The 26,338-nt window shown below is 44.6% G+C and overlaps 2 protein-coding genes across 2 annotated transcripts in view; one reads left to right on the top strand and one right to left on the bottom strand.

The window, feature by feature from the left end:
- The window catches only part of DGKQ (diacylglycerol kinase theta), a 74,107-nt gene extending 61,002 nt beyond the window's left edge, over nt 1-13,105 (top strand). Inside the window, exon 23 of the mRNA XM_035140449.2 lies at nt 369-13,105. Within this exon, the coding sequence (XP_034996340.2) occupies nt 369-467 (99 nt within the window). The 3' untranslated portion in view covers nt 468-13,105. The remainder of the gene's footprint in view (nt 1-368) is intronic.
- SLC49A3 (solute carrier family 49 member 3) overlaps nt 10,467-26,338 on the bottom strand; it is a 41,678-nt gene continuing 25,806 nt past the window's right edge. Inside the window, exons 3-10 of the mRNA XM_035140450.2 lie at nt 19,944-20,163; nt 18,784-18,860; nt 18,529-18,666; nt 17,474-17,590; nt 15,585-15,737; nt 15,299-15,456; nt 12,517-12,629; nt 10,467-11,170 (exon numbers count right to left, since the gene is read on the bottom strand). Coding sequence (XP_034996341.1) covers nt 11,016-11,170; nt 12,517-12,629; nt 15,299-15,456; nt 15,585-15,737; nt 17,474-17,590; nt 18,529-18,666; nt 18,784-18,860; nt 19,944-20,163 — 1,131 coding nt within the window. The 3' untranslated portion in view covers nt 10,467-11,015. The remainder of the gene's footprint in view (nt 11,171-12,516; nt 12,630-15,298; nt 15,457-15,584; nt 15,738-17,473; nt 17,591-18,528; nt 18,667-18,783; nt 18,861-19,943; nt 20,164-26,338) is intronic.

Raw genomic sequence — 26,338 nt, 5'->3', positions numbered from 1 at the left:
CAGTGTCTAAGGTAGGGTTGGCCAACCCACAGCCCAGATCCAGTTTACCAAGGTGCACTGTGTTATCTCTTGAGAGAGATGGATGGATTAAAAATAAGTAACATCTGTGCTAGGGGGCTGTTTTCTTAGTATGTAAGCTCTGAAATGTTGAAAGAGTCCATATCAATTAGACCCCCACCTTTAAATCTCAACTCTAGTCTACTCTAGTAGCCTTTTGTTATGTATTTTACCAATGCCTGTAGATGGGAAAGAAGAAAATGGGGTGTAAAGCTGCTTGTTGACATTTAAAAAAAGAAAATTCTTTCATAAAACGATGTATTTCAAGAAAAGTTATGTTGTGGTGATTGTTTTTAACGTATTTCTTACAGGTTCATATGTTAAAGAAATCAAAACAGAAACAGAAAAAATCAGGAAATTTAAAGGACTCGAGATCTGAGAGCATGATGGTCAATGAAGTGGGACGCTGATGGAAAATGATATCCACAGAACAAACGCAGCACATCTACTGTAGATCAGATGGATCTGCCTGGTGTAAAACTATTTGTACAGTTCCAAGTTAAGAATTGGTTGCACAAGAGCCTGTTGTAATTATATTTCCATGTTTGTTGTACAGTGGGCCTATCCTGTAGCCGACATGAGATTTAGTTTATGCATCTCGTGTTGGTCGGAGAAGTTCGCATTAGGTAGCCTTTCCATAAACCATTAACCAGTTTTTGCTTCATGCCCGTAGCCAATAGAGCAGAGATCCAATTATGCCGTACTCTTTGTATACTACGTTTTCCTCGCCTTATTCTCCCTGGGAGTCACTTATTTTTGTAAAATAAGTTTTTAACCCTTAAAAAAAACACCCCAAACCTACTTAAAGAGTTTTAAAACTACCCCCGGCATTCCCCAAGAGGGAAACATGGTGAAGGGATAAAATTGTCACTTTTGTGATGTTGCTGATTACTTGTGCAATAATGCTTTAAGTAGGACTGGGAGCAAATGGATATCATTCCAGCGGCACAATCCCATCTTCCGCTGCACTAGGTGTGCTGCCACCATGCCAAGGTTCACTGCAACGTTCCTGGCAGATTCCAGTTAAGGGAGGCTCTTTCAAACTGCATATAAAAGGGATCTAGCAGCTCCTTTCCAAGTCTTTCCAAGCACAAATTACTCAACACTCCCTTGATTGGAAAGATGCACCCAGCAGAGAGCTGGCAGGGGGAAGGGCTTGGCTGAATGCAGTGGAGATCACCTCCCGCATGCCCAGCGTTGTATGGATTGTGCCTCGGATATTTAGCTAGTTTTTTGTTTGCTTGCATGCATGAACACTTCCACACTACTCAATGGCTGTGTCTACATGTAATGGTAAACAACGTCTTATCATCCAGACCAGGGATTGTGGTTCTCAGTTTCAAAGCTAGCCAGCTGCAAACCATGACTCCAGAAAGGCAAGACTGGCTGACATTCAGGAAAAGGAAAACTAAACTCTGGTGAAGTTCTTCTTCTGGTGTTTTGGAAGAAGGGGAAGCACAATAACTCTTGTGGCTCCTTCCTACATGTATGCATAGTGGTAAACGATGGTTTAATGTGTGAACACGGCCAGTGAACCCTAAAAACCTAATATAATTTTTATCTATTTTTATACTGCACAATCTTTTTCTATACACTACAAGCTTCTGGGTTTTCTCCATTTCTCTCCATTTCTAATTTCATTCCCTAAATTATTTTAACATACAAAGAGACTATGAATGGCAAACCAATAATCAGTAAATATGGCACAATTTAGTAAACAAATCAGCATCCAGTTATGTTAAGTATTGATACACTAAGTTGAAATATGCCTTAGTTTCTTCTCTGTTGATGAACCGGTCTACATGTTTGTTTGTCTTTAAAGTGTGTCTTATGTGACTAGATCTAGATGTGGCTGTAATGATCAAAATGCTACATAGAAAGGTCCTTGCTTATAACTATAGGGAATCATTCCCTGCTCTATAAATATATTGACCATACAAGGAAAAGTTAGTGCAGACTCTGTTCAGACATAAGGCTAAGCTATGGTTTGTGGTTATGTGAACAAGCTGCATCAAGTCTCAGACTTGCACTCTCCCCCACTTCCTTCTCCAGTATTATCATAAGAAGGAGATGAGAAGCATCTACTTCAGTTTTGATTAATTGTAACTTGTCATATCTGAACCTGAACAAACTATGGTTTATGAGTTATGAAGCTGGCATGTTTCAGTAAACCGTAGTTGAAATTAACCACCATTTAGAGCTTAGGCATGATGTGAAACCAGTTAATCAAAAATGGAAATAAAGGCTTCCAATCTTCTCACAACTATGCTACACTTCATTCCTGTAATGATAAACCATCATTTATCATTTCAGGGATCAGCCACTGCATGGATACGAGGAGATAAATCATAGTTTTTCATTGTGTCCAAATGAAGATAGTATCTTTCTGCGGTTGCTAATCGCAGAAGGAAGATTAAGCAAGATAGCTAGTGACTTTAGCATTCTGATAATACCAATACAAGTTGTATTTAATTATGGAGAGAATGCAGAAGCAGTAGCAGTACCCCCAAACAGGGTCAAAATTCTATAGATGCAACATTGCATCTTTCGGATGCTTTTGCAACAGATATGCTTAGGCTGCCTTTCTCCATCTGGAAGCAGCCTGAGAGGGCTGTGGTAGCCGCAGTATTGCACTCGCCATCTATTCTAATGCCCCATTTCGTATGTAGTTAATGAGAACATATCAAGCTTTTGTGCACAACTATGGCTTTTTTTAAAAAAAAATGGTGGCATGCACAGCATCAGAAAAGCAGTGGAGGTGAGCAACTCCTTTCCCGCTCCACCAGGCATTCATGCCGGGGACACTTTGAAACCTAAAGGAACTGAAAGTTGCTCTGGTTTGCAGCAGGTATTCCTGTGAGCAGCTCTCTCGTTGCATGCGTAATTACTGCAGAACAACTGTTCCTACACAACAGGAATGTCTGCTGGAGCACTGTCATTTTGACGCGGCAGTCACTGCTGCAAGAGTCTCCTGGGGAAAGGGTGGCGTCGGGACTGGACCCACCCAGTGAGACCCCCCACGCATTGCCAGTGCTTTATCTGCACAAAGCTCCCAGTGTTGCTTGTGGGCCCATTTCTGATTTGCACTATTTTTACACAAAGGCTCTCTTTCATGCACTGTGTTCCACACAGCAAAAAACAACAACACTGTGGCTTCTTCGTTACATGCATTTGTCTTCCAGATTGCTAGAGCACGTTGCAGTTTAAGCGTACTTCCACACCAACCAGAGTTTAGCTGGGGAATGCTGCATATTTTGTAGACCTTCTTGTAACATTGGCAGGTGCTTTCTTTGCAAAAAAAAAAAAACCTGAGCTTTGATACACAGATGAATGTGAATAGACATTTAAGACCCTTTTCATCTTGTTCGATCCTTCTAGGTATAAAATTTTGTGCAGGTAGAATAGAAATATTCAAGGGGGCTTTGAACTCATTTTTCTTGAATGGCAACTACCCCCATGAAATACTACTTTTAAAACTAATGGTCAAGTTTCATTTCGGATGATGCAGTTTGTCATATTGCTGGGGAGGCAAATTTCACTGAATATGCTCAAAGCCTTGAGCTATCTCACAGTGCCTCTTTGGTTACCAAGCTCTGTATTTAGTTATTTATAGTTTCTCCCTGAAAGCATAAACTGTTCTTACCTTGGTTTATCATATTGTTGATTTTCACTGCTGATTAGTGAAACAGCACAGTGCAATATGCTATTTATGAAGAGTGTATGTTTCCCCAAATAAATCCCTTAGATTGTGATATCAATGGCAGTAGTACACTATGAATTTGTTGGCAGAAAGTAGCTGCAGCAAGTTACTGTTTCTTGTCATGCACAAATATTGCACAATTTAGTACTGGTTTGCACAGCTGCTTGGCTAGAGTAAACCTGTGCACTACAAGAAGTACATCTCCAGCACAAAGTCTAAATACAACCCAAGAGAGATTACTTTGAAGTCAAGTGGCAGCTTGTTTTGTCTGTGGTCCAACTCAACCCTTCATCTGTGAACTAGGTGCCCAAAACAAGCTAAAGCTGGCACACTAAGCAATACTTGTGCATCTGGTTTTTGTGTTTGGGAACTAGAACTTGTTGTTTGCATTTCAGTTTCTCCACTTCATGTGAGCTAAGGAACAATGTCTCATTAGAGGGGTCTTGGGGAGATGTATTGAGAGACAGCTCACCGAGGACATCAAAGAGTGCTCTTCCCAGAATGTAATCTTACCCACTGCATTTTTACTGCATTCTTCACATATATTTAATCCAAGTGACATGTCAGCCTAATAATATTGTAACTGAGTACGTTCACAGGACTATTTCAGCAATAGTTTGTCTGTAAGCCTTTCTCAATTTGTAGGCTGTGGCTTTTTAGAGTTTTGGTGTTTTTTTAAGGTAATGGACAGGGACCCAAAGATTAATGATGTTTTTCTAACAATAGCCCATGGACAATTAATTTTGAAACCGGGGAGATATGCAGTAGCAATTGGGATACAGCATTGGATTCTACTTATTGGAAGGAAAAATCAAAATCCCACTGCAGATGAGCCTCTCGAGTGATCCTAAAATTGTCATTTGGATCCTGGCCTGTATGTGATTCTGGCAGAGTGGCCACTATTGATCTTTTCCCACCTGCATCCAATCAAAGTTAAGCATTTTTAAGCCTTCTTAAGTCCATGGGGGAGATGGTCATTCGGTGAAACAAAAAGCACAACACTGCATCTAATTCATTCTTAGTCTTGCCTCTTTGGGGTTTTTTGTTTGTTTGTTTTTTTGTAATGTCTCGGACATTGTCAGACCTAAGTATACTTCACTACATATGCTAAAGATCTTCCATTTTAGATAATGCTTTCTAAATTTAAATTTACTTGGAAGTATACCTTGGCTATGTCTTTTTGACGAGGCTTAAGATCAACAACTTTTGAGCTTTTAGGCATATGCTATATATGCATATGTAGAGGTTTGCAATGATTATCAAAACATTCAAATTATTTACTCAGAAGAGAGTCTTACTACTTTTGGATATTTTAACTGTTTAAAAATATTGCACCGTATTTTTTAGTACATTATAGCCGATAGTCATTCCTTCTGAATAGCAAGGGTACTAAAAATTAAACTCCAGAGCTCATGCTTTGTGTCCTTTATGCCATCATCCATTTGTCCTTATACTGTGTGCTTTCATTAAAGCACTATGTTGATGCATTTGTGCATTAATATGTTCATCTGCACTATGTGCTTAAACCTTTTATTTAGGGTCTTTTTGGAGATGGAATGGATTTCCTGCCAGTTTCTATCATTTCTCCTGAAACCACTGAAGCTTCCAGTTGTGATGGTGTGATTAGTCATGGGGGACCAATTTTTTCCGAATAGTAGGCTGCATCACCATTATTTTCATGCCTGTTTCTCGCCTGACTCTGGACTGGTGCAGATGTACCATTAGTTCCCTGCAAAGCATGGGTAGCAGAAACTTGCAGTTCCTCCCTCTTCCTTGCATAACCGTGGTTTGTGATGGTGCACGTGTAAACACAGAGGTAATCCCGGTTTGCAAGCGCACTTCAACTTCTAGTCTACAAGGGGATCATGGCTGCTTTGACACAAATGTAAGGCAACCAAAGTTAACTCCAGGAAGGCAGTGGAGGAAGTTGGGGGAGAGTTTTGAGGAGAGAGCACATGCTTCTGATTTGTGAGCCATGGTTTGCATGGCACTAGCATTTCATCTGTACTGGATGCTTTTCTTTACTAAACAGAGTCAGGATTGTGGCTAATTAACACATTGCCTTTGTATGTGATGAACAGGTCCACACTCACGTGTGTGTGTAGTTTCTAAAATCGAGTGTGTGTGTGTGTGTGTGTGTGTACCATTATATACATTGTGAAGTAAATGCATGGTCCAACTTTCTAGGACAAAAAAACCCTATCACCACTAGCGCAGCTTTCCTCACTGTACAGAGCGCCCATCTTCATGTCCAAGCTTAGGTCAGCATTGACAAAAATGTAGTGCTGTAATCTGGCTTCATGCAGGGATCTTTGAAATCAACTGCATTATTGATTTCAGCCAAGACCTTTTTTTAAAAAAAATCAGGATCTGCACCCATTGTTTACATGCTACCTTTGTTTTGCACTTGTAATTGTCAGAGAAATTGCATTATATTTGGTATAGCTTAATACAAAGCCCCTTTTGTACAAGTGCATTTTAGGATTGAGGTCGTGTCTGAAGTACACCACAGGAAATTCAGTTTTCTCATTCTAGTATATTCATTTATGCCTATTTAACTACACACACACACACACACACACACACACCCAACACACCTCCTGTTGCCCACCCAGAGATTCAGGAGAGGAATATAGCAGGCTACTAATAAATTAATTGAAATTTCGCTTTTAAGCTCAGATATAAACTGCGTGTTAAAAGATTTGTAAAGTAAAACCTTGTACAGACATTCTGACCAACGGACAGTGTTAGCTTTCAGCGCTTGTATTGGGACCAATGCACACACAGCTCAACGTGTATCGGACTGTAGCACATTGTGCTCTCCAATTTTGTGGTATATAGATCTTGTGGTTTGGGTGTGTGCAGATTGAGCTCTGTCTTTTTGCAAATGTGACATTGGGGCAGCACACTGGATCTACTGTGCATTGGATCAGATGTGTACAAAGATCCTTTCTCTTCCTGAGCTAAGTCATTCCCAAACCTCTTATGTAAATTTAGCCCTGTTCAGTTCCATGGGAACAAATTACTGTGATGATTCTGTCTGCCCTTTATCTACAGCCACACTGAGCTGAAGCACTACATCAAAAAATATATATGTTATGCTAAATATCCATAGCCAGATATTCTAATAGTTCTGTAAGATTCAGAGCAGCTAGTCTCCCCCAAATTGGGTCTGGGTGGCGCTAGAGAAGGTAGAGTTTTATTATTGCTTGCAATGTTTCCCCACTTGAAATTTGTCCCAAAGCTGCTATGGGTCATGTTGGGGGAAAGCCTTTCGATGCTCTCCCATGGGAGCTTTGGGAGGTGATTATGAGTGTGGAAACAAAATAGGGATTTAAAAACAACCCAGACCCATTGCTTAGATCCAGTTCTCGATCACATGTGGCCGTTAAGCCTTTGTCTGTCTGTCTGTATTAAGTTAGGTCTTCCATCAAAATGTGTAGCTGAAATCCATGTATTTCAGACTGGCAAGGTTGTGAATTGGGTTATACTGGAACAGGTGCTGCATTCGTTTTGATTTTAACTTCCTATAGTTCTGCGTTGAATGTAAAGCAGATATTTGCATTGCTTACAGTAGCATAATTTAATGCAATTAGGTTAGCAAATTTAATGTTTACAACATGGTGACTGTTGATTGTAAGCTTCCATATCGATGCACTGCTTCCACTGGAAGGCTTGTCAGTCTACTTGCTTATGACAGTTAATGGTATTAATTGCCTTTCTTGACACAACCTCTTAAGTAGAACCTTTCCAAAGCGATGGGTTGTTTTGTTTTTTTAAAAATCTTCTGAGGACCAGGGTGAGAAAAGTTTGTGTTGACACAGATATTGAATTAGAATATTTCTAAGAAGGTTTATATTTTCTGAAGATAATTTATAAGGAAGGTTTTCTATGCAATTATAGTAGCGTTGATGTAAATGATAATTCAAATATTCATTCTGTATACAACTAAGAACCTATTTTCAGGGTTCTGCCCCTTCCCATCAGACTTAATAAAAAGTATGTTTATAGGTCCCTTTAATGCTGCATTTTCTTGTAACATTTCAGTACATGCCAAACTTCATACACAAATATGGCTTCCAGGCAGGGAATTTTAATTTCCCATGTACATGCAATTGTATATGACAAGCACACATGCATATTTCCCTGTGTTAAACACACATGATTGGAAACCCTGATCTGGGACAGTACTAAAATACATGTGTGTTGATCACAGTGATTGCATGTGCTAACTGTGTGCATTATTTCCTTTATGGAAAGTGAAATTGGTTTGTATAAAGCTGGTCCTTTTCAGCAAGGAATGCTCTGTGCAGTGTTATGAGGTAGATTGCATGAATCATTTTATGTAAATCATGCTTGGTCCTTCTTGCATATCTACAGTTGAGAGAACTTGGAACAGCTGCTTAGCTTTAAATTTCCATATATGTCTGTATTTAGCTGTGCTCATTCTTCTCAGTCAGTGATTTTCAAACTGGCCCAGCCTGGTAAAAGTTTCAGTTGTATTGTACAAATAATGAATGTGCCCTAGAACACCCCATTCAGAATTGCACTGCACAATTAATTGTGGCGGGCAAGCTGTCTTTCAGGGAAGCTTGTTCACCATTGTGTATTATCTCACCAAAGAGAATCTCTGATCAGCTTGCAAGGAATCTTAGGTTTAACCTCCACAGCACAGTTTGAAAACCACTGCTATGAGTATAATGTGCAAATCCTTAGTGTTGGGTCACCTCTTGATGATCCTGTTTGTTTGTTTGTTTAATTTTCCAATAATCTGTTTAAGCCAGATTGTTCTGATGTGGCCTTGTTAAAATTTATTCACTACCTACCAATTCTGGCCAAATCTATACAAATAAAGGACAGGCACAATTTTGTGCTTTTGGAGCCCACGACTGCTCTGTTTCTCAAAATAGCAACAGTATCTATAATGTGTTAGAAATGAGCTGAGAGAAACTTAATTTGGAAAACGTTAAATGCAAAAATGAGTATCTGTTGTAAGTCATTCTGCTCATTTCTTTGTAACTAAAGGAATATGTCTAGATACATTCTTGCTCTTGTTCGATAAAGGCTAAATAAGAACTTTAATCTAGTAGAACTGCAAATTTCAGGCCACATCTACACTACAAATACATCAATTTTATACCAGTGTATTAGAAGTCTAAATATATGCTGTGCACGTATGTTCAGTGCTGTGGCTCATCTTGAAAAACATTTACTCATTTTGGTAGTAGATGCAGTGGTTCTCATACTCTGGGGTTACCTCCTTTTCCTCTTCGGTGATGGGGGGAAAGTTGCAGGGAGGTATTAGGCCCAGCTGTGGGAAAGCCAGACACACTTTTGTCCTGGCAGCAGAGACTGAGCTTTGCAGCCACCCAAACTACCTTTGCTAACCCTGCAAGCTGTAGATAAGAGAGCTTCTGGCTACGGAGCTTCCCTCCTTCCTGGTTCCTCCTATGGAAGACCTGGATTAGGAGAGAGACGGAGGTGCCATGTTGTAGGACTTCTCTAATGCTAGCATTGAATTAATGGCTCAGTCCACAGATCCCACAGTGGGCTGAATACATGTCCTGATGTGTGAGAGGTTGTGTGTGCTCACCAGCCAAAGAGATGGCTTGGAAAGTGCTGTAAGCTTAGAAGTGGGCCTGGGTTTTAAAAAATAAAATTTGAGAAACACTGTGTGAGAAAGTTTTGAGACCCATTTAAATAAGCTGGGCAAAGTTTAGTAGTGAATAGCTTTAAAAGCACCCCTGATTATGCCACAATGCAAAATTTACCACCTGCAATAGCTTGCCTATTGTGTAGTTTTTGCTCTTTGCAATCTGTGTGCTTAATAATTCGCTCGAGAGTAATTGTCAAATTATAACTGTTAGGTGAACCGTTTCCACATTGTGTGCCTAAACAGAAGCTAGAAATGCACATCATACTTGTTTACTTGTTCTTCTGTCTTAAACAGGGTTTTTATTGTGTACTCGTTTCTAGATGTCTGCCTTGTAAACCCCTTCTTCCTGCCTTTGAATGATCAGTCCTGACACGCAATGACTGTAAAAGAATTATTTATATGGTGTGCTCTTTCTTTTTGTATTTAAATATCAGTTTGTCCTCAGAGTATATACTATATTCGTAGAGAGATTCTGTGTATATTTTTGCTACGTATTTGTGTTTGGTTTCATTTTGATTGTATGTATATTTTTGCACTGACTTGAAATTCTGTATCAATTGCTTTGTGAGTATTGACCATCTGATTAGAATTTGTCTGTGACAAATATAACTGCTAATTTCTGTTGAGCCCTGAATAAGCTGGCCCTGTTGTGTTTTGTGGCAACAAGAAGGCTTGTGCACGCCTTGGGGCACTTGGAGTGTGTAAAAAACTGTTCCAGCTTAGTCCACAAATAACTAGCATTGCTATGCCTAAGCAGGTGAATGTGTCTCTGTTCCCTATGGTGTAATAACTTGATAACGTCAGTTTATTTGCCAGGTTGTCTGTAAGGGAGACGTTGCACATCTCTCTCACTCATTCTGCTCCCCCCCCCAAAAAAATTCAACATTACAAAGTTACTAAGCACATTCAGCCTTCATAGGGCGGGGGTCCCCCATTGTGTTTCCCCCCTAAAGTTTTTGCATCCTTTCACAAATTTCTCCAGAGCCTGCTGGTACTTCCTTCTTGCGCATGGTAGCTGCTGTCTTTGTTACATAAGCAATCCCACTCGCAGCCTCACCGTCAGAAACATAATTTATTTAATTTAAACATTTATAGATCACTTTTCAAACAATGTTTCATCCAAAGGAAATATGCTGTCGCCCACAATGGGAGATACTGAAATGAATAGTTACAGAACATTTGCATTCCCTTCTTTGTTCACAGAATTCAGGTTGGTATAAATATGCTGATTCCATTTAATAGCCCTTGGAGTGTAACACACTGGAAGAATCAAAATGGCCACACTTAGTGAGTCTCAGACACTTTACACTGGGGAGGGAGTTGTTTGCCTGATTTCTGCTGCATTTCAGCACCACCACTAAGGATTAAATTGTATTTTAATGGGGGTAGATTCTTCTTGCATTCAGTCTTGAAAAAGACCCTCTCCAACTGTGGCAGGAAATTTGGGCTGTACGTGTGAGAAGTTTCCTGTTAAGATAACCATCATCTCTTGCTACAGCCAGTTCCCAAAGAGCTGTAACCTGCTGTGGCACTTGGGGTCTCAAAAAGTCTTAAACTTTACTTGAGGCACTTGGGTTAGTTTAGATTTCAAGTAGAAGCAGTTCATTTTTCTGCTGTTACTGCAACATCCTCTTCTGTTTTGTTGACTGAGAAGTCGTGAGATATTTCTGCAAAGATCCTCTTGTAATTAGTGTGAAAGGCAGCCACAAAGAAACATGCTGCCAGGCTGCAGATTCCAGCCATCACTAGAGTTGAAGCTGCGATGAGAAAGAGAGGATATTTCTACAGATGTGTTGAGAATGAAACCCAGCAGCTTAAAAATATGAGAATTGCAATATCAGTTTAGGAACTCCAGCTGCAATCCTGAGCCTACTTACCTGGCAGTAACTGCTAGGATTGCACAGTAAGTAGGTCAGCATCAGTAACTATAGACCAGCTATTAATTTCTGTTCATATTGAAAATTCAATCTTAAATCTACTAGAACAGGGCTCCCCAAACTAAGGCCCGGGGGCCGGATGCGGCCCAACCGCCTTCTAAATCTGGCCTGCGGACGGTCCGTGAATCAGCATGTTTTTACATGAGTAGAATGTGTCCTTTTATTTAAAATGCATCTCTGGGTTATTTGTGGGGCATAGGAATTCGTTCATTATTTTTTTTCAAAATATACTCCGGCCCCCCACAAGGTCTGAGGGACAGTGGACCGGCCCCCTGCTGAAAAAGTTTGCTGACTCCTGTACTAGAATGTATAGCCAACTAAAATCTTCCTGCCACAGCGGTGCCTATTTATCTACTTGCACTGGCGTGCTTTCGAATTGGTGGGTTGGCAGGAGCTGGGACAGAGCAACGGGAGCTCAGTCTGTCACAGGGATACAAACTGCCAACCTTCCAATTGGCGGGCCCAAGAGGCTCAGTGGTTCAGACCACAGCACCACCCGCATCCCTGGATATGATGGAGAATGCAGTCTCTCAGTGCTGCGAGACAAAATCCTTGTTGCTGCTATGCAGAGACCAAAAGAGAGGAGGGCCTCAAAATACATTAAAGGCCTTAAGAGCAACTAAAATAACTCCAGTCAACAACTACAACCGAGTCAACAATTACACTACAAGGAAACCACACAGTGTAAACCCAGGCTGGGGAGCCCTTTTCGGTCCGAGACCTTGTTGACAATCTTGTGGGTGAGCGACAAATGTGAATTTGCTCTTGCGCAATTGGCGCACGAACTCTCCTTGCCATCTGGGCAGGAAAGACAATGATCAGAGTTCACGGTCACATTTTTTGCCAGGCAAAAGCAAGTAAAGTGAAGCAGGGCTGCTGGGGTATGGGTCTAGGGGCGAGTCTTAAGGGCCGGATGGAAAGGCCCTTGGCTGGAGGTTCCTCCAACCTAAGAAGCTGGAGGACTCCTTGTTTGCAGAACCTCAGTACCCACAGCAAGACAGGGAAGAGAGCAGGTCGGGGAAGGAGACTTCTATTGTCATTGCTGTGCCTCAAACTGCCTCCCCCACCCCTTGTAGCTGATATTCACTCCTGAAGGAAACCGCCACAGATGTGAGGCAGTGAGAGAGAAAGGATATATTCATAATAAATACGTAACAAAAACTTACTTGACCAGTCTAGTGCTTTGCCGATGGCTGAGGTGCAAGTAGAAAACGGAGCATCTTTCTTTTCCACAGCCAGGCTTTGTAGCAAAAGCATGAACACAACACCTAGAAGTTGGCTGTGGAAACAAAATCAATCCATCACGCAAGTCTCCTCTGCATGGTTATGACACACACACACCACTGTCCAAGACTGGCTCTTTTTTGTGTGCACGGGGGGCGGGGGATATATTGTCTATAACAGTCAAGATTCACTTTTATGTCTAGAGCAGACATTTTGGGTGGTACTCCGTGCTAGTCTTGTGCAGACTAGACCCGCTGAAAGGAATGGGCGTGACTTAGAATCATAGGGTGGTAGTGTTGGGAGGGTCCCAAGGGCCACCTAGTCCAACCCCCTGCCATGCAGGAATAAAGGGAGGGAGCAATGCAAGAGAGGAGTTCAAAACCATTCCCGCTTCTTCGAGAGAAGGGGCAACACCAGAGGATTCAAGAATGCTCCGCTTCAATGTTCTGTTTCTGCAGTCTGAAAAGCCTTGAAATGATTAAAAGCTTAAACTTTGGTTCGAGCGGCTGATTCCCCCATGTATGGAGAGCCCTATTTTTTTAAAAAAATGAGTTAAATAATTTCAGTGGCTCTACTCTGGGGAGGATTTGGCTGAATTGCCACCCACAGTGTACAGTGGTACCTAGGTTTTCGAACGTAATCCGTTCCAGAAGACCATTCGACTTCCAAAACATTTGAAAACCAAAGTGTGCATTTCCGGAAGCATTCAAGTCCAGAAAACTCAATATGGAAGCCGCATGGCACGTTTGGCTTCCAAAACCCGAAGCAGTTACTTCCTGGTTTTCGGCATTTGAAAGCCGAAACGTTCAACTTCCGAGACGATCGAAAACTGAGGGGCCACTGTACTTTCAGTAAATGCTCCATCAAGTCTCGGTAGGAGATATGCCAGCCAGCTAGATACAACCGTACTGTGGCGATTCTCCTCCCCATCCGCCGTTCTCTACTATTTCTGAGTCCAGTGATGGCCCTACAGGAAAGCTGTCTGAAGCTTTCGCTCACTTCACATCCTGTACTTGCCATGTGGTTCCCCTTGCCTATATATGGGCAATTGCATCACAGGAAACGCCGCTGCAAACCTGCCAGCCATGCAAAGGAACAGGTGCTGAAGACGTCTGGAAATCGGCTACCTTTGAAGGAGCCAGTGCTAATTCAGCCTCCTGCGGAAAGGGAGTTTTCTCTGCTGCCTTCTCAATTGTTACCTAACCAGTCTGTTTTCTTGAAACTGGCATTACTTGAATGAGGTCGTGTGTTGCAGCATTATCTCTGCATTGAAACCATTGGAAGCCCAGCATCCTGTTGATATAGTCCTGCCGCTCTGGAAAATGTGTCTTAATGGCACAGGATTGCCAATACCTGCATGTGCATGAAGTCAATAAACCCATACAGCATAGAATCATGGCGGTGGAGGGAAACCTGGAAGAAACAATGCACAAGGCACGATCTGCAATGCAGGATGCAACCGCAGCATCCCTGAAAGATGGCTAGCCGGCCTCTGCAGCGAAGGTGAGTCTCTCACCTCCTAAGGCAGCCTGTTCCACTGTTAGAACGTTTATCCTTAATGTTTAGCCAGAATTGGTCTCCTTGCAATTTCCACCCACTGGTTCTGGTCCTGCCCTCTGGAGCAACAGAGATGGAGTCTGCTCCACCTTCGGCCTGCAAAGACCTTCAGAGATCTGAAGACTGCAGCCACGTCTTCTCTTTCACTAGGAAGTAATTTGTGATGTTCAGGGTCAGGGAACCTTTTCCAGAATGGGGACCAGATTCTCATCTGGGCAGCCACCTGGGGGACCAAATGCCAGAGGCAAGAGTGGGTGGAGCAAGGAATTGTACCGCTGGCGAATTTCTACACACACACACACACATAACCTTTATCCAGGCAACCAAGAGGCATTATGAGAGTTCAGAGGCACATTTCAGCCAGGCATAAACCCTCAAAAGTAGGACTGAAGAGGGTGTGATGTCATGGAATGGCTGGATGCAGACAAGCGGTGGGAGACCCCAAGTGGGGAAGCCCTGCGGGAAGAAGGTTCGGAGCCAGGGGAATGGTGGTGGGACAACAATGAGCGGTCAGAGGGAGAAGAGGGAGCAGACTGGGAGAAGGAGGTGTGGGAAGCTGAAGAAGCAACAAGGTTTAGTGAGCAGGAAGAGGCTGTGGCAGAGAGCAGTTCAGAATCAGAGGCAGAAGTGGAGGCTGGAGAGGCGGGGGGCTAAGAGGCAGAGACTGGACAGGCTGCTGAAGAAGCCAGGGAGCCAGCTCCCTCCCCCTGGTCTCCCAGTACATGGAGAGGAATGAAGAGGGCAGAGCAAAGAGAGACAAGAAAGCAGAATTTTAGGCTACTGGGGACGGGGAAAGGGGAGGAGCCTTAGTGGTGGGAAGGCGCAGCTGCCTCATTGGGGCAAGACCTACTGGGAACTGTTGTTGTGACCACTAGGCCTGCGTTGTTTTGGTTTCTGGGAATAAAGAGGGCACTGACACCGAGTGTTTTATTGCTGACCTGCCCAACTCCAGCTCCTGGCAGTGGCCTGGGGAGAATCCCATTGGCCACACAAGAGAGACCTGGACAGCTGCCACTGACGCCTGGGCCTGAGTTTTCCCTTTCCTGCTCCAGTTCTTTCTTCTTTAACCTTGGCCTGGCAAGCTTTTGGAAAGAATCCATATATTACCACTACAACTACACAGTGCGTAGTACAGAAGAGATCAGATGTCCCGATTCTGCTACTTACCTGATCACAAAAATCAGCCCTGACGAGGATCCTTCCCCCACGGGATAAGAGCATTCGACCGCTAGTTCCATAGCGACAGGATAGATAGCAAACCCAAACAACCCGTAGAGTGAGCTGATGGTTGCCAAAGCGTAGGTCTGGTTTCTCAGCTGAGACACCTGCATGGAGAGAATCTAAATTGAGCACCGACAAGGCTGCAGAGCCAACTTTCAGCAATTCAGCTTCCACTGTGGGTGTGCACCCCCAATAATGGCAATTTAAGAGACATAGCGTTAATGGCATTTACCACTGCAAATCCAATGCTAGCCAGCGCAGCTAAACAGAGAAAGATCTTGGTAGCTTCTGTGAATTTCTTTGTCCGGTCAACGTACAGCCCGAGGAAGAAGGCCCCAATGAGTCCGGACACAATGAACAAGGCGCCACTCAGACCTGCAAAGAACTGCAAATGAGGGATTGATTAGATGCTATGAGCAGACTCCAGCTAAGAGCAAACCCACTGAAACCAGGGAGTGGAGTTTGACAAAGTAGATCCACAACTGCAAGGACTTCCATTTGCACAATGGAACCTCCCATTGTGCTCCTCTCCCCAAACCCTTCCCAAATCTCCAGAAAATTGAGGAGCCCCAAAGCAGATAGGGGAGATGCATGGGGGAGAGGAGAAGGCAAGGAAGAGCCATTGCGCAGCCAAAAGACCTTGCACTAGCAAATCCACTTTACTGGAGACCCACAGCAGTGCCCATAGATTTCAATGAGCCTACTTTGATGGCAATTTAGTTGGCGTCAACCCAATGATTACGGCACCCAAGAATAAGGTGCAGCACATTTCTCTCACCCCACCCTGCCTCCCTTCACTGGAAAGCAATCAAGAATCTTCTGATCTGGTTGGTAATTATATCGTAGCAGACAAGATGGCGCTACGCAGGGTCTGTGTAATGAAGGGATCCAAATTGCTTCATTTTAAACCACAGAAAATAAAGCTACATTTTTTAAATTCAGTTTTATTTGCTTGATATTTATCCAACTAACATTAGTTTTAGTTGTATTTTTTTTTCAAAGCTGCTGAATTACCAACATTTCTAACGACAGCATACTGAATCCTGCCCACAGCCGCCCCTGGGTGGGTTTGAACCACCAACCTTCTGGTTAACAGCTGGACACACCAACCCACTGCGCCACAGAGGCCCACTCCTAGAACTAGAATCCTGGCTGTATAGGTCCAAGCTGCTAAACAAGGGAATGACACTTTTACATTAAATTTCATTAAGTTTATTTTATTTCATAAAATTTATACACCGCTTGAGTGTAACACACACACCACCAACAACAACAACAACTCAACGTGGTTTACAAAAGTTGGCATATATTTAAAATTTATGCAGGGTATCCCTCAGGAACAGCTCAGACAGTAGAGCATAAGACTCTTAATCTCAGGGTCGTGGGTTCAAGTCCCACGTTGGGTGAAAGCAGTGCCTTTTTCCTGGGGGAACGCAGAGGGACGCATACCCCTAAACATTTTGCGAATCTTTGTACTTTTGTCCATTTACTGTATTTATTTCTCCCAATTTGAACTAGAAAATGGTGATTTTCTTGAGTCAAAATGAGAGTACCCCTAAGCATTTTTTTAAGGGAAAAAAAGCACTGGGTGAAAGATTCCTGCAGGGGGTGGACTAGATGACACCCCCCCCCGGTTGGTGCCTTCCAACTCTACAAAGCTGTGATCCTGTGAACCCAATGTTCAATCCCTGACATCTCCAGGAATGGCTGGGAATATGCTCTGCCTGAAACCTGGACAGCAGTTACCAGTCAGTGTGCAGACAATGTAGAGCTAGATGGGGCGGTAAACTTGGCTTGGTATAAGGCAGAGTCTTATATTACTATTGTGGAAGGACTACAATTCAGTGGCACAGCTTCTGCTTAACATGCAGAAGGTCCCAGGTTCAATGGCTGGAGTATCCAGGTAGGGGAGGGAGCGCGGGTGAAAACCTCCCTGCAGACTTTCATGAAAACATCCCCCCCCCACCGCCTCTGCACATCTCCCCGCTTCTCCCTGTGATAGGTGGAAGCTGAATTCCTTCAATCCCCTCCCAGGTTGTCTTCTCGATCTCCCGGCTCCACCTGCCCGCCCTTGAGCTCGCAAGACGACAAAAGCCACAGATGAAATCTGGAGTAACTTACATTTGAATACCCATTGACACACAGGATCTGTTCCAACAGAGCACTGAAGCAGGTGAATACTGCTATCCCTGTCGCGAAGGAAAGGGCCAGGATGATGTAAGATGAATTTCGCAGGAGCTAAAAACAGAAGACAAGGCACGAGTTGTCAGGAAAAAACAGCAGATCGTTCACCAGCAAGCTGGTATACACATTTATACAGAGTTTGCTAAAACTTGCAACTTGTTTTCCAGTGTAACTGACCGGTCTGCTGGAAACCAGAAAGCTTGGGATAAAGAGCATGGGTAGGCAAACTAAGGTCCGGGGGCCAGATCCAGCCCAATTGCCTTCTAAATCCTGCCTGTGGATGGTCCAGGAATCAGCATGAGTAGAATGTGTCCTTTCCAGTCGCGGACGACTCTGCGGTTGCGCCACTCATCTCGCTTTACTGGCCGAGGGAGCCGACGTTTGTCCGCAGACAGTTTTCCGGTCATGTGGCCAGCATGACTAAGCCGCTTCTGGCGAACCAGAGCAGCGCACGGAAACACCGTTTACCTTCCTGCCAGAGCAGTACCTATTTATCTACTCACACTGGTATGCTTTCAAACTGCTAGGTTGGCAGGAGCAGGGAGCGAGCAACGGAAGCTCACCCCATCACGGGGATTTGAACCGCCAACCTTCTGATCGGCAAGCCCTAGGCTCAGAGGTTTTGACCACAGCACCACCCGAGTCCCACAAATGTGTCCTATTGGCAAACAAAACATTTAAATAGCTAGCTTTCTACTGGTAGGATGGGGGCGGGCATAGGCATAGCCAGGATTTTTGTTAGGGGGGCAGAACCTTTGATTTGTATTGATTTTTACTTATTTGGGGGGCAGCTGCTCCCCTGCCCCCCTTGCCTACGCCCATGGGGGGGCCACTGAAAGGAAACAAGGTTGGAAGTGGGCCACGGTCGGAAAAAGGCTGGGAAACACTGATCTAGTATGATACAACAGTTTCTTTCTTTCTGTCCTATAGAGACACGTAGCATTCGTTGTACCTTTGTCCGAGTTAATAATTCTGCTTTGCTTGCAACATACCAGCTTCAAGCCCCCGAAGAATGACGGCGAATTGGAGTGGCTAGCACTTGCTGAAGGCGGGGTTGGTGGGATCTTGTCACGAACACCCAATGTGGCTAAGGCACAGGCGAAGACAGCAGGCCCTGCATACACTCCAAGCTGTAGAAAGCAGGAGGAGGAGGAGGAGGAGGAGGAGGAGGAGGAAAAATGGTTTAACTCATCTGCCAAGGATATGTAAGCGGTGCAGAATACTAAAATTGATTAGCTTTCATTTACCATTAAAGGGATATCTTTTCCTCCCTGTACAAGTGCAGGTGACAGCAAGTTAGCGATGAGAATGCCCAAGGGATTGGCTAAATGGAAATTTAAGAGAGAGAGAAAAAAATATGTGACTTCTCCCTCCAAAGCAGCTGAAACATAATGCCGAGCATTTAAAAAGCAAGCCAGGTGACTGGAAAGCTAAAGTCTGTACGGGATTAGAACTCAGGACCTGCTTTAGAACCCCTTCCGTTGGGTGGCTTCTCAGATGCATGATTTGAGGGCTGCTCCTCCAAAGATATCCCTACGGTGATACCAGGTATTTAGGGCCCTCTTCTTCAAGACCCCTTAAAGACACTAATAAATCGCAGGTGAAAAAGTTTATGAACTGTACCACTTCACATAGCACGTGGGGGAATGGCCTTCCATAGAAAAGAATCCATTTACACAGAAAACTAGGGTGATAGGGGAAGAATTCTAGCCCGGCTTTCTTCCTGACATGCTATTTTTCTACGTGGGAGATACAGTCAAACCTTGGCTCCCAAACGGCTCCTTTTTGGAACGTTTTGGCTCCTGAACGCCCAAAACCCAGAAGTAAATGCTCCAGTTTTCGAATGTTTTTCAGAAGCCGAACGTCCGACGCAGCTTCCGCTTGAGTGCAGGAAGCTCTTGCAGCCAATCGGAAGCCGCGTCTCGGTTGTGGAATATTTCAGAAGCCAAACGGGCTTCCGGAACGGACTGTGTTCGACAACCGAGGTTTGACTGTATTGCTTTCTCCTTTTTTATGGTTCCATGCAGTCATATGTTTCCAGGCTGACTGCTATTCCTGTCAAGGAGGTCCCAGTCCTCTGAGGGAGCAGGTGAGGAGCTGGGGGGGGGGGGACGGCACTTCTGGATCCATTAGTGTTGACTGGAAGTTCATGTGCCACGCTGGCACAGAGTACCTTCCATCAGCTTCAGTCGGAGGGCCAGCTCCGCCGCTGGCTGGGCAAGAACGGCCTAACTTTGGTTGTCTATGCTCTGGCAACCTCTGGGTTGGACTACTGCAATACATTATATGTGGGGCTGCCTTTGGAGATGGTTCGGAAACTGCAGCCGGTGGAGAATTTGGTGGCGAGGCTGATGATCAGGGCAGTGTGGTCTGAGCATTAAACACTGATTCTGGCCCAGTTACTTACACATGGAGGCAATCATATTGGCTGTGGCCCTTTGGTGTTCTGGGAACCATAAGGCTGCCAGTTTGGTGGGTGAAAAAATGATGAGAGGCTGTGCCATGCCACAGAGGCACTGTCCTACAAGCAGGTACACAAAGTTGAGGGAGCCCAGATCCAGGAAATCGAGGATGCTGAAAATTCGAATTACACTTCCCATCATGTTCAGCCAGGCGCAGAGTATCACCTGCAGAGAAGAAGCCATTTCACCAACACTAATTTCAAGCAGCCATCCATGAGAACGGAATAAATTTCAACAATTGAAATTCCAGAACTACCGGTATTTCATTTCCCTACATTTCTTTTCAAGCACACAATACAGTATTGAATGCCCTTTCTTCCTTTTTAAGAAATGTGCCATAAAACTGACAGGCAGATGGCTATAAGGCTGGCAATGCGTTGAGAGTGAGGGTACCACAGCGGCTGAAATACCTGAATCGTGAACCTGGGCGTCCTTCGGTTCAAACGCCATCCAATTCACTAGCTGGCCTTTGGGAAAGTGCTAGAGGGCTTTGTACCACACACCTCTCCTGAGAAAGTCCATGAATCAGCATTCGAAATTCGCCATGTGCATTTTGCACCTGGCTATTGGCCACTTGCAACCAAGTGAAGATGCCCGGGCACCAGGAGGGCCCCTGATGTCTCCATCATCTGGAGGTGCATGCCTGGAGATCCTTGGCTCTTGACTGTTTTCGCACATTATCAAAACATCCTGTAAAATTCCACCCATTATATTTTATTTGTACAATCAGAAGGAATTTCAGGAACCAAAAGGCCGTATTGAAAAATATGACTTTCGAGCTGTCTGGCCCACAAACGGCAATTAGGCATTCCGTTTTGGCAACTGTCACCCTGGTTTAAGGAGCCACTTGGTGCCTAGCTTTTATATATGTTTATTACAGTGGTGCCTCGACTTACGAAGGCGATCCGTTCCGCGGCGCTCTTCGTAAGTCAAAGTCTTCGGTTGTCGAAGCGTCCGTTTTGTGCATGCGCGAAGCGCGATTTGGCACTTTGCGCATGCGCAGAACACGTGTGCAGCGAAAAGACTTCTGGGTTTGCCGATTTCATAAGTCGGAACCTTCGGAAGTCGAGGCATTCGTATGTCGAGGTACCACTGTATGTTTTTTTAACACTGCCATGAATGTACGGGGTTAAGTGAGATCATTCCCGCAGGCCATACACACCCAAAGCCTGCCACACCTGTCTCCCCCCCCCCCCCGCCAACAACAGCTGCAATTTTGGCATTGTTGGGAACCTGGGCTTCCAATAGGATAGAAGAACCCAATTGGACACACACCAAATGTGTGGCTCTTTTAAAATTGTGGCCAACAGCCACAATTCATCTCACCGTTTCACATCCACCGAGCTCACTGCAGGCAGCGCCATGTGAAGAAGACCCCTTCTGGCTCTCAGCCTCTGCCTCCACTTTGCAACAGAGGAACTGTGGTAATATTGACCTGCTTTATGAAGTCCTGTGACTGGAGATCATAGAATCCTAGAGTTGGAAGAGACCACAAGGGCCATCCAGTCCAACCCCCTGCCAAGCAGGAAACACCATCAAAGCATTCTTGACATATGCCTGTCAAGCCTCTGCTTAAAGACCTCCAAAGAAGGGGACTCCACCACACTCCTTGGTAGCAAGGAGATGGAGCTGAAGCAGAGCCTGGTATAAAATGCCGGGCAGCTTCTGCTTGGAAAGGGAAAGGCTCCCTTTCTAGCTTAAACTAATTTCAGTTGCTAACTTGCCGGATCTTCCTCTCTCAAACACCTGGGGATGGGAGTGAGTCAAACCAGCGTTTCTCAACCGCTGTTCCGCGGCACACTAGTGTGCCGCGAGACGCTGGCTGGTGTGCCGCGGCGTGCGGCGACGAGAAGGGCGATTTGCATTGTCATGTGCCTGGCGGCCGCCAATAAACAACACTGACCCGCCGGAAAGCAATATTTCTCCTCCTCTTTCCCAAAGCTCAGTGCAAACGAGCCTGGCAGCCGCCAATACAATACACAGCGCAAACCCGCCGGAAAGCAATATTTGGCAAGTGTTTCTTACAGTCATAATTATAATATAGGGCGGCACAGAGTTAAATTTTTTAACTTTTTTAATGGTGGTGTGCCTCGTGATTTTTTTCACGGAACAAGTGTGCCGTGGCCCAAAAAAGGTTGAGAAACACTGAGTCAAACAAACAAACAGGTTGAAGAGCTTGCGGCCCAAAGCCGTTGTTAGTCTTGGGGGGGGGGATTCTTCCAGCCCAGCCATCTGTTAATGCTTCCGCCTCCATTTTGAGACAAAGTTCTCAGCTACCAGTATTGCTTAAGGAACCCTCAAATTGGTGTGTCGCCAAGTATCCAGACACTCTGTGTGAACCATTTCCCCATCACAGCCAACAAGGCTTGGTGGCTTCTGTTAATGGTAGGCCTTCTAACATGCAGTCGCAAGAAACATTTGGCTCAGCATCACACTGCATGGACCATTTGGGGCTTTTCTAGCAAGAACAAGGGCTGGGGGCAATAGAAAGCGGTTTAAAGTCCCTATCGTGATATCAGCTTCCTGATTTTTGACCTTGCAATGCATCACGAATTGTGATGTGTGGGTGTGCGCTATGCAAAAATATCAATGTGGGGGGAAACCGTGAAGCCAGCCGATGCTTCTCTCGGTTCCTGCAGCCCCTGTTAACTCTGCCGACTCAGTTCTCCCCTGCCTCCTACACAAGAGCAGGTGCCAGCAAAAATCACAATGCACAAAAAACTGTGAAGCCAGCCAATGCCTCTACGTAGCTCCATCCTTGTTTCAGGCATTGTGATATATTGGCGTATTGCGGCGTTTAGCTGGTGAGAAAACCACAGTGCCCTGTTGGATCAATCCAGCAACCTCTGATGGATGATTTAGAAGGATTGGGTCCGGCATCACTTTCGCTGCGGGTGTGTGCCAGTATCAAAACTCAGCAGTTACAACTCAACGCAGCTCCTTCTTTGGAAGCTTCTTTGGAAGCGGCTTGGGACCCTCGTACCTACGGGACAGCCTCTCCTGGTATGCCCCGCGGAGGACCTTAAGGTCCACAAACAACAATACTCTGGAGATCCCGAGCCATAAGGTGGCTAGATTGGCCTCTACTAGGGCCAGGGCCTTTTCAGTATTGGCCCCAACTTGGTGGAACGCTCTTTCACAGGAGACCAGGGCCCTGCGGGATTTGTCATCTTTCCGCAGGGCCTGCAAGACAGAGCTGTTCTGCCTGGCCTTTGGGCTGGACTTAGTCTGACCCCTGTGTTTTTCTCCCTCATGGCTTGGATTTATGGACTACTTAAAATGAGGCTGCATTTTAAATTTTAATATTGTATTTTAATCTGTATTTTAATTAATTGCTTTTTATGTTTTATCGTAATTTTATTGGTGTTACCTGCCCTGAGCCCAGTTTTGACTGGGGAGGGCGGGGTATAAATAAATTATTATTATTATTATTATTATTATTATTATTATTATTATTATTATTATTATTCAGGGTTGAAGGTACACACAGTAGGCAATAAATCATTCAAAGACACCATAAAGCAGGGGTCTCAGCAACCTTTTTCAGCCGTGGACCAGTCTACCGTCCCTCAGACCATGTGGTGGGTCAGACTATATTTTGAAGGGGGGGAGGAAATGAACGAATTCCTATGCCCCACAAATAACCCAGAGATGCATTTTAAATAAAAGCACACATTCTACTCATGTAAAAAACGCCGATTGAGGGCTGGATTGAGAAGGCTATTGGGCTGCATCCAGCCCATGGGCCTTAGGTTGCCTACCCCTGCCATAAAGATTCAGTCAAGTGTAGAGGTTTACTTGACAGACATAAAAGCATATTGGTAGCAAATATATACAGTGGTACCTCTAGTTACGAACTTAGTTCGTTCCGGAGGTCCGTTCTTAACCTGAAACTGTTCTTAACTAGAGGCGTGCTTGCTGCCGCTGTCCCGCCGGCACAAGATTTCTGTTCTCATCGTAGGGCAAAGTTCTCAACTCGAGTTTGTAACCTGAAGCGGAATCATAGAATCATAGAGTTGGAAGAGACCACAAGGGCCATCCAGTCCAACTGCCTGCCAAGCAGGAAACACCATCAAAGCATTCCTGACAGATGGCTGTCAAGCCTCTGCTTAAAGACCTCCAAAGAAGGAGACTCCACCACACTCCTTGGCAGCAAATTCCACTGCCGAACAGCTCTTACTGTCAGGAGTTTGTAACCTGAAGTGTTTGTAACTTGAGGTACCACTGTGCAGACATTCACCCCTGCCATGGTCAAGGCAATATTCTCTGCTTCTCTCACCGCAAGGCTCAAGCAAGAGACTCACAAGAAGTTACAACAACAATGTAACTCGGCTGAGTATGGATAGTGGCACACACGCACAGTGAAAATGATGGACTGATACAACAACATGCCCCAGCCCTAGCAGGGGCCTCTGTGGGAAAGAGCAGGTACCAAGGCACCACCTAGAAGCAAGGTGGTGTGTCGGCCAGTTTACGGAATCAGCAGGACTCCACTGCAAAACAATAGGCAGGTAACAATGACAGCAGAACAGGTATACTAGGCACTTGGTGTGGGGAAAGCCTTTCTGCAAAAGCATTCTTGACCTTGCTCAATGCCAGCCTTGTTGCATGGTGTTTAAAGTAGCTGCTGCCGAGGCCCCTAATCCAGATTGGGGCTGCAGTACAGGAGGGATGAACAAATTGCCTCCCCCTGCTTACCTGTGGTTTGTCCCGGAAGAAAAGCACCCATAACAATTTGCTTCCTGAGAAAAACAGCAGTTCAGGAGGGAGTGCTCTTCATTGATAAGTTGGTGCAAGTTTCTGACACCACCTGATCTGGTCCTCCAAAACCGTTTTTTCTTTCTTTTTTAAAAAGTCAAGACACACAAATATGACCACCCATTTAGCATCACCGTCTAGTTTTATTTGTGCAAAACATTAGCTAGGCCTCTAGGGATTCGATGCCGCTCCACATGACACACAACTGCACAACAGAGGGCAAGAAATCTCCATGAGACGGAGGAGCACGTTCTCACCTTGTCAACCTTCCAGGAACTACATCCCAGAAGCAGTGTTAGAAACTCAGATATATATAAGCCAGGCACCAAATGACTCCTTATAAACCAAGGCTGCAGTCGCCAAAACCGAATGTTTAGTTGCCATTTTTGGGGTAAGACAGCTCTAAAGTCTTATTTTTCGAATAACAAACGGACTGTGGTTGATTATCAGTTAAATATCTGACTGGTTCAGGTGACAACCTTGAGCTAGGCTAAGAACTTTGAGAACTTAAAGAAGAAAAGTCACTTGATCCAGGGACAGTCCACATATGCCGCATTGGCCCGAATATGAGCCACAATTCTAAAATTCAAGGGGGGAAATATAAGCCGAATATAAGCCGCTCCTTTAAAATTCCGCAGGCAATCACACCTGTTCCATTTTACTGTATGTCTGTCTCAGCAGCGATATCGTAAAAGCCAATTTTGGTAAGGTTGCAAATTTCAGCCACACTTTAACTTTTCACGGTCGGAATTTGGGGGGAAAGTGAGGCTTAGATTCAGGCCAATACGGTATATTGGCATATTCCCACCTCTCTTCCTTAATGGTGACACGGACCATTCATAATGTAAGAATATTCTTCACAACTGTGAGCAGAGCAGAGGGGTGGGGTAAGTGAAGGCAAGATGATGAAGATGATGATGAAGATGATGATGATGGTTAATAATAATAATAATAATACCCCACACATCTGGCTAGGTTTCCCCAGCCACTCTGCTTCCAGCAGAATATAAAAACATAATAAAACATCAAACGTTAACAATTTCCTGATACAGGGATGCCTTCAGATGACTTCTAAAAGTTGTGTAGTTCTTAATCTCCTTGACATCTGATGGGAGGGCGTTCCACAGGGAGCGCACTACTGCCAAGAGAGCCCTCTGCCTGATAGCTACAACTAATAATGATCACGTTGTTCATTGCGCTTGCTCACGCTACACAGGAAAAGCAAAATGGTTCCAGAAATTCATTCCGATTGCGCCGATAAAATATAACTGGTAGAATTCTACAGGATGGGGCATGAATGTGTGAAAACAGACCAGATCCAATGATCCCCAGATGGCAGAGATGTCGGGTGCAATCCTGACTCCCAGGCACCTTAACTTAGCCACAAGTGGTTGAAAGCCAGGTGCAGAATGTGCCTGGCACCTGGTTAATCTTGAACACTGGCCAGACGCCGTGGGAGTAGGAACGGAGAGAAAATCCACCTTTGTGCAGTTAGTGAGTTTCTACACAGACACAAAGTCGTCTCTGTCCGGGCTAGCAAGAGGCACTATCAGAGTACAAGGGCACATTCCAGCCAGGCAAA

The sequence above is a fragment of the Zootoca vivipara genome, chromosome 16 (assembly GCF_963506605.1).
Source record: "Zootoca vivipara chromosome 16, rZooViv1.1, whole genome shotgun sequence".
NCBI classification, from domain to species: domain Eukaryota; kingdom Metazoa; phylum Chordata; class Lepidosauria; order Squamata; family Lacertidae; genus Zootoca; species Zootoca vivipara.
Note: the sequence above shows the minus strand (reverse complement) of the source record. Positions and strands in the feature narration are given on the sequence as shown.